The sequence below is a fragment of the Lolium rigidum genome, chromosome 6, assembly GCF_022539505.1.
Source record: "Lolium rigidum isolate FL_2022 chromosome 6, APGP_CSIRO_Lrig_0.1, whole genome shotgun sequence".
NCBI classification, from domain to species: domain Eukaryota; kingdom Viridiplantae; phylum Streptophyta; class Magnoliopsida; order Poales; family Poaceae; genus Lolium; species Lolium rigidum.
This window is the reverse complement of record NC_061513.1, coordinates 105940267-105948602: the sequence shown is the minus strand read 5'-3', so window position 1 is coordinate 105948602 and position 8336 is coordinate 105940267. Positions and strand designations below refer to the sequence as shown.

Genomic DNA, 8336 nt, shown 5'->3' with positions numbered 1-8336 from the left:
AAGCGTCGAGTGTCAAGCTAGGTTTCCCACAATGCAAGCCTCCTTCCAGGTCGCAGTGCAGTTGAAGTATAACTTGGCATGGGCAGCCCAGCCCGTATATACCGGGAATGGGCCTGAAATTTAGGCTGGCGGCCGGGTCAGGTGGGCCGAGGCTTCACAGGTGGGCGCATTAAGGAAGAGGCGGGCTTTTGGGCCTTTGAGCCAGGTCTGGGCCTAGCTCTTTAGCTTCGTGCTTTTTCTGGCCCGGCCCGAGTTATGCCCACGCATAGTTTGAACAAATAGTGAAGAAAAATGAATGTCGATGCCAACCGACAGCCCAGTGCAGATCGTGCGCATATTTCTTGGTGCTACATTACCATCTGCCACCGGTTCCCTTTTCCCATCATGCGGCAGCCACTCCAAATTATTAGGCATTTAATCGTCAACCGACGGATGGACGCGAGAGAAATGAAATCCACGAGTAGAAATCTCAACGATCTATCATATCAGAGCATCAGACTGAAGATGTTTTTCCAGGCAGGTGACACAGCAACCACCACAAGTGGCAGGGGCGAGGAACGAGACAGGGAAGTTCCCACCGGCTTGAATGATTGAGCATAAGATCCACTGGATTACATTCAGGATAATCATTACTGCTACTAACATGCATACTAATTATTGTACTTGTGCTTAATACAAGGCCTGAGTCAACCAGCTTTTGCGGTCTAAAACCTTTGCAGTGCAAGGCAGCAATCTGGTCTCACCAGAAAACAGAGAACATATTACAGTTATTTTTATCTGGGAATGCCAGAAGGCAAACTTTCTGTATATTCTTCATTTCACCAGAAAAAGAAAGAAGGAATTTACTTAACTCCTGAAAGAATGCAAAATTTACTTCGAGGGGAACAAGAATTGCGTCAGGGAGAAAAAAATCATGTAAAAGAGATAATTACATGTAAAGAATGACCAAAAAAATTGTTAATGATCGTGTACCGACGCTCTTTACAGATCTCTCCGACTTCTCCAGCTAGCTTGGCTCAAGTCGTCACTACAATCCCGGCTGCCAAATTCTCTCAGCTGGAACAATCTAATCTCTTCCGTTCGTGGTTCTAAGAATACCTCGCTCCGGCCAGGTTGAAGGCCATTGTTTAGGTTAGAGTCGGCTAAACTATCCAATGCTCTTACCACCTGAGATGAACAAAGAATACATGGTGACGGCTCAGTCCTTTGGTTCAATTTCATTCAAAAATGAGTTGGAATGAAAGGTTTCTTACCTGCCCCATTCGAGGTCTCATCACTGCAGAATGCCGAATGCATGCAGCTGCAGCTCCTATCATGTGAAACATCTCATTTTCTTCAAACTTGTTTTCCATCCTTGGATCAGGAAGGTCACCAAATTCTCGATGTTCAATTGCATCCGTGAGAAAGGGCCGAGCCTGAAAATTTAAGCAAGAGAAGTTTGAGTAAGATCATGCCCCGAAAAGCTGGTCCTAGTCTCATGATTAAAGATGAAAAATTCCATTTCCATTGCTTTGCTCAAAACTGAACAAAAGTTGTATCAAGCCAAGTAGGTCCCAACTCTTTGTTGTAACCCATCTTTGTCCATATTGTTGTTCATAATAGACATAGCAACTCTCCACTTCTAAATAAAAAAAGACACAGCAACTCTCCACTTCTAAACAAAAAAGACATAGCAACTTCCCAGCCAGCCAATTATGGATTAGGATTACCAGCATCTACCATTACGCAACCACACCTATTCGGAAAATTATGCAAATCACAAACCCTGAACACTAGACAATAGCAAACAAGGGAATGCATTTAGAGCACTGACATCACATTTGTGTGATGCATCAATTCCTCTTATAATTGCTTCACAGACTCACAGCACACATCTCAAGGTATTAGGATAATTTGTATATTTCTCCTGGTCCTTGTTCAAGCTGCTTGAGCCCTTGCCAAGTCCTCATCTAGCTTCTTTCATGACTCATCACAGCATGAAGACTGCATTAAATAGCATTCTATCCACTTTCTGTTTGCCACTCTGGAAGAATAGTCTGGTTGCCTACTTTTATTAAAGCTCCAATGCCTGGAACTTTTCAGCTAACTTGGTTCTCTCCAGATCACTTTCTCAGTCGACATGCTATGGAAACTGGTCCAATGCGAGGACTAACAAATTACAACAGCCAGCAGGAGTGAACTTGTAATAAAAGCACCCAAGGGTTCAACTTTGGAGTGAAAGAGGTGATCTAGGGAAGGCCCCACCAGGGCTTTAGATGCTGCATGATATCATGCCCTAGAATCTGGAACGTTTCATCTCAACAAGTGCATTGATCAGAAACAACTATGTAGTACTATGGACAGGAAATCAACCAAATTTAGAAGCATCTAAGTAACATAGGTGGGAAACACGACAATGTCAGTTATTACTTGTTAGAATTAAGATATGAATCAAATAAATATTTTAGAATGTGAAAAATGCATGCATATTTAGGACCTAAAATGAGGGGAGTACAAGTACAGAATATTTAAGAAGCTCACCCATTCGACAAGACTCTCATCTCCCAGCGGCTGAGAAGAGTCAACAGGTTTTCTTCCAGTAATAAGTTCCAGAAGAACCACTCCAAAAGAATATAAATCAGATTTTGCTGTCAACTTGCCTGACAATGCATACTCTGGAGCCAAATACCTGTAGAGGATATATTACATTGTAAGTACTCTAGATCACAGATTAACCACAAAATTTTTGATCGACGATTGCAGAATTATGGCTATGTTTACACGATTACTTACCCAAATGTTCCCATAACACGCGTACTGACATGTGTATTGGTGTCACCCGCTAGCCTTGCAAGCCCAAAATCAGAAACCTGGATTTTGTTGAAGGTAGATTGAAATTTTAGAAAATAAATGGAACCGAAAAATCACACAAAAAGTTTTGTACACCGAGTAAAAGCATACCTGAGCTTCGAAGTTGTTATCCAACAAAATATTAGATGATTTAATATCTCTATGTATAATCCGAGGATGACCTGATGAACACAAAAAAGAGCAACGCTAAGAAAACCACACTAGTTCAAGGGATTAATGAAGAAAGAGTTCAGTCTGAAAATATTACAATCTTCGTGCAGGTAAGCAATTCCACGAGCTGCTCCAGCCGCAATCTTAACCCTCGTACGCCAATCAAGTGGTACTTCATTTACTGAAATTTCAAGCAAAAACATGGTTAATGACCAGGTAACCAATGAACAATTCCATTGTGTTGCTGAAGCTAAGATTAATGTAAGGGAGTTCTCACCATGGAGATGATAATAGAGGGTGTTATTGGGAACGAAATCATAAACAAGCATCCTCTGGCCCTCTGATACGCAGTAGCCCACCAGTGAAACCAAATGTCTATGATGTACTCTGCTGATAGTATCAACTTCGGCCCTGAACTCACGCTCTCCCTGCCCATTCCCAATCTTAAGCTTCTTGATAGCCACAGGTCGACCATCCGGCAAGATGCCCTTGTAGACACACCCAAATCCGCCTTCTCCCAAAAGGTTCTCCTCCGCGTAGTCATTTGAGATTGCTGACAAATTCTCCGGCGTGAACAGCATCCTGGAGTAGCCTATCCCGGAGTCGGCCGGCGAGTACGGGAACCCATGGCTCCCGGTGCTGGACCTCATGAATGGATACCCCGGTGATCGCAAGTAGAATCCGTCTGGAAGACACAAATAATGAGCATGGCTAAAGTTAGGAAACGCAAAAATAGGTATGCGTTAATACTGAGGTGGTTGTGTTTTGTAGTAGTACCTGATGCTAGCGAGGATGCAGCAGAGGAGGGAATGTAATTGGGTGGCGGCGGGGGAGGTGGTTGCTGCGTCGGCAGTCCGGCAGCAGGAGGCTCAGCCCGGCGGCGCTTCTTCTTGACGAGCCAGATGGTGGCGCCGATGAAGCTGAGCATGGCGAGGCTGGCAACCGCCACAATGGTGGTGGCCGTGCCCCTGGATATCTCGATGTTGTTGCCAGGAGGCGAGCGGGTGGAGTTTGAATGCGGCCTCACGGGCGAGCGCGAGGTGACGTAATGTGGCCTGGGGTGGTGGGGCGGTGGCGGGGGAGGGGTGATTCGCGGCGGGGGCGGAGGGGAGTAGGCCGCGACCGGCGCGGGTGCGGGTGTTGGGGATGGAGCGGGCGAGGGCGATGGTGGGTGGGATGGAGGCGGGGCAGGTGGCGAGACGGCTACGGGCGGGGGCGGGGGGAGGGATGGGGGCGGCGGCGAAGGGTACACGCGGGGCTGCACGCGCGGCTGGTCGGTTGCCGTAGGGGGTGGTGGCGCCTGCGGCTCGGCGTAGGGCGGTGGTGGGACGGTTGGAGGCGGAGCGTCTGGTGGTGGGGGTGACAATGCCGGTGTTGGCGGCAATGTCGGCTCGGGCGGGGGAGGCGAGGGCGATGGCGAGGGCGGCGGGGAGGCTGGAGGGGGGCTGCTTACCGGCGGAGGGGATGTCGCTGGGGGCAGGGAGTGGTAGGAGGTGGAGACGGGCGGGGACGAGGCGGAGGAGGAGTAGGGGCAGCCTGGCGGGCGCGGGGCGGGCTGCGGCTCGCCGTGCGGCACGGCGTACGCCGACGTGGCCGGCTGCGGCGGCATGAATGGATCCGCGCCGCCGCCCATCCCGACGGCCACCGCGAAGCTCCGGAAGTATCTCCACAGCAGTGCAGCGTGGGCGTGGGCGCGCGGTCAGGGGATCTGCAGGTCGGCGGCGACGGGCAGATCTCCTCCCTACGCGGTCGGCCGGCTGTCCCCAATCAGGCGCGGAGCGAACCACCGCTTGAATGGGCGGGAGCTGCCACCCACCCTACCCTGGGGAGGAGAGGAGAGGGGAGGCTCGCGACAGCGACGCCGCAAGATCCGAACCCTCGCACCCACGCAACGAAGAGGGGCGGCGGCGCGCGCGCGGTGGCGCGCAGCAGATCACGCAGGGCGGCGCTGGACGGGCAGGCCAATGGCCAGCAGCAGTCTGCCGAGCTCAGCTTCTTGCCAAGATCCGAGTCGCAGGCGGACGATCCTTGTCGCCGACTGCAATGCAGCGCCGCACCGCACACCAATCGCAAGCTCAGCTCAGCACGCCGAGGTCATCCCTTTCTCGCTCCTCTTCCCCGTCCCTGCTGCCCTCTGCCTTGGTGTCCGTGGCTGCCTGGACAGTAGAGAGAGAGAGAGCAGTAGTGGTGGTGGTAGTATAATTTTCTCGCTCGCTCGGCGCTCGCTCTCTCTTTCCTTGTTTTTTCCAACGAGAAAGAAAATAGTGTAGTTTTTTTCTCTTTTGGGTGTGCGGGACGAGAGGGGGAGAGGGGTTGGTGCCAGGTCCATATGGGAAATAGCTGGAGCGTGAAGTGAAGCACAGTGCAGCGGGCGGCATAGGGAGTTGAGTTGGGGAGAAAAAAGAGCACTAGAAAAATGGGCATTTCTCGTGCACATTGTCGCTACTGCCTCCACCCACGGGCCCTCTGACCTCATCTCTCACCCCTGCGCCGCCCGCCGATCGCCGCGGACGGTGGGAACGGGAAAGGAACCGCTACGTCACCTCACGCCATCTCCAACGACACCATCTGCTCGGCCATGGCGCCCAACGGGACAACCTGTTTTAGTACAATGTTAGAGCATATCAAGCTCAACCCGTAAACAGGCCAAACCGAATAATAACCGCTAGTTTAAAATTCGGTCCGAAAATAGACGCATATCAGCGACGATATATTAGTTAAAACCGAAAAAATGATTTCGGGTCAACACCGAAACCCCAACTACGTTGTAGGGGTCGAACGAGCGAACCGAACGCAACCCGGACGAAACCACTAGTTTGCGCGACGAAACTTTTACCTCCTCCCAACTACCGCCGCCGTCGCCCGATCTCACCGGTATGAGTCTCGAATCGACAAAGCCAGCCGCCGTAGCAAGCTCGCATGCCCCGCCACCCTCTCCCGTGGCCGCCGAAGCTCCCGCCACCCCCACCACCCTCGTCGACGGCGTCAGCCTGTTCGCGTCCACGAGCTTCCTCAAGCGGCAACGCACGGGAATGCACGTGGTCCCCCAAACTGGTGATGCGGCCAGCGGTGCTGTCCCGGCTGTCGCCAAAGGAGCCGCCGCAGCCAAGCCGACGGCACCGAAGATATCCCGCGCATAAGAGGATATAGTAGAAGACCACGACGAGCCATGGTGGCTTGCCGCCGCTCCCATCCCGGTTGTCGCCACCGCAGGTTGCCGACGCGAACGACGCCCAAGACGTGCTCGCCGACGAGTAAAGAAGGTAAAACTTTCAACTCCAAATCGGTTTAAATTGCGAGTGGAAATTGAGGCCGATTATTGGGAGGAACGGTAACGCCTCGTACATGGAGATGTTAGACGAGGTTAGCATTGCTCCACTCGCTCCGTTCAACGTTGGGATGGGCGCAGATGGGGAGGAAGAAGAGGATGAAGGGGGATAAGGGGAAGAATATGAAGGCGACGAAGGTGTGGTTGAGGTCGAGGCCAATGGAAAGAAGAAGAAAAGAAGGGCCAACAACTACACGGAAATAGAAGACGCAACGTTGTGCCGAGCTTGGGCCGTCGTGGGGATGGATGCAGTATCCGGCACCGATCAAACCGGGAAGCGGTACTGGCAACGCATCAAGGACAAATTCCATAAACTGATGCCTCGCGTTCGCCATCCCGTCGATCGCACGTACCGATCCCTCAAAGGTCGTTGGGACGCGATTAAACCGACATGTAGCCGTTGGGCGGCAGCAATGTATCAAGTGGTGTTGAATCCTCCTAGCGGCGCAACTATGGACGAATATGCGAGTGAATTTGCATACTTTCTGTTTGCACAATTTGTGTTTGGTTTGGTGACCACACCTAGACGATTTCATCTTTATTTTGCAAATGTAGGACCGCATTGCCGATGCTAGTTATAGAGACATGGCCGTCAGCAAGGGCAAGAGCTTCACAATGGGACATTGCTTTGATGTGCTTCAACACCTCCCCAAGTGGCAATTGAGGGACGAAGAAACAGCACCCAAGAAAGCTGCAATGGTTGCGCTGGACGATACTGAGGATGAGAAAGAGAGCCGGAACAATGACAAGCCGGAGGGAAACAAGAAGGCCAAAGAGAGGCTGAAGCTTGAGGGGGAGTGTCGGGGGGATGACTCCCGGTAGGTCAAGGCTATGGCAAATATGTCATGATAAAGTATTTATAAACCGGATTAAAGGATAATCCAGATTATGAAGACTTGGTGTAACAGTGCTGGATGAAACAATCCGGTATACCAGGAGGGGTATACCGGAGCAAGGGCAACCGGTGATATCTAAGCCGGAGACACTCCCAAGCTAACTAAACTCTCATGATAAAACGAACAAGAATCTGGTTTGTACCGGTTAAGTTACCGGGGATCCGGCATAGTCTCAAATGTAGCATGTTGGCACCCTGGTCAAAGATACCTTCAAGGACCAAAGGACAAGATGAGCAAAGCAGTTCAGGTTTAATCGATGCCCTGTGGTCAGAGAAAAAGATGACGTAAAAGATACCGGAGGAGGTCATCAGCCCATCGATTAAAGAAGGGAGCGTCACCCCTGGAGTCAAAGAAGCTTTATAAAGAAGCTTAGATCAGCAAAGATACCCCTAGGGTTTCTTCCCTTGTAAGCCTCCTCTCCACTATATAAGGAGAGGAGGGGCACCCCTATGCGGAGAGGACCGAGTCTTGGGTAGCTTCGGTAGGAGATAGGCTAGTTGTCGTACATCTTCAACCTCTAGCCAGAGGCCATGTTCTGTAGCTCCCCGTTGATCTCGTGAATACATACATCTTGTTGGCTTGTCCTTAGAGCTCTACTGCTTTTCCTCTCAACCTTCCCCTCCTCCGGATCCTCAAGCGTACATCCGGCCCCAACTTAAGTCATCCTATGGCATCTGTCTGTTCAGCACGACGACAGGGAGGCAGCATTGTTGAGGGACAAATTTGATCAAATGATGAAGTCGAAGGAGGTGATAGTGGCCAAGACTTTGGAGACAAAGCTTGTCATTATCGAGAAGAGGAAAGAGGTGAGTCTTGCAAAGGTTGAAGCTTGCCGAGAGGAAGCAAGGAACAAGGCCAAGTTGGAGGAGATGGGGATCAATGTGAAGAAAGCCATAGCAATGAAGCAACTATTGGCCGGAGAGAGGGAGATCATGATGATGAACACGAAGGACATGAATGAGTAACAAATAGAGTGGTGGAAGGAGGCCTCGGCGGAGATTGATGTTGTGCAAAGCACACCGTTGGGGAACCACAAGAGGAAGCTATGATGAGCACAGTAGCAAGTTTTCTCTCAGTAAGAAACCAAGGTTTAATCGACCAGTAGGAGAAAG

At 50.9% G+C, this 8336-nt stretch overlaps 1 protein-coding gene across 1 annotated transcript; it reads right to left on the bottom strand.

Moving 5' to 3' along the window:
- Window positions 1–891: 891 nt before the first annotated feature.
- On the bottom strand, window positions 892–4633 carry LOC124665366 (proline-rich receptor-like protein kinase PERK9). Its single transcript, XM_047202777.1, has 8 exons — window positions 3778–4633; window positions 3278–3685; window positions 3098–3181; window positions 2941–3011; window positions 2773–2849; window positions 2521–2668; window positions 1254–1415; window positions 892–1167 (listed from the first exon to the last, which is right to left on the bottom strand). The coding sequence occupies exons 1-8, from the start codon at window positions 4631–4633 to the stop codon at window positions 982–984; spliced, it is 1992 nt and encodes a 663-aa protein (XP_047058733.1). The 3' UTR covers window positions 892–981.
- Window positions 4634–8336: the final 3703 nt, after the last annotated feature.

Coding starts and splice junctions, on each gene's coding strand:
- LOC124665366 (XM_047202777.1), bottom strand. CDS start 4,633: ATGGGCGGCGGCGCGGATCCATTCATGCCGCCGCAGCCGGCCACGTCG. Junction 3,012..3,097: donor TGCTTACCTGCACGAAGATT/GTAATATTTTCA, acceptor TGTGTTCATCAG/GTCATCCTCGGATTATACAT. Junction 1,168..1,253: donor TGAGACCTCGAATGGGGCAG/GTAAGAAACCTT, acceptor TGTTCATCTCAG/GTGGTAAGAGCATTGGATAG.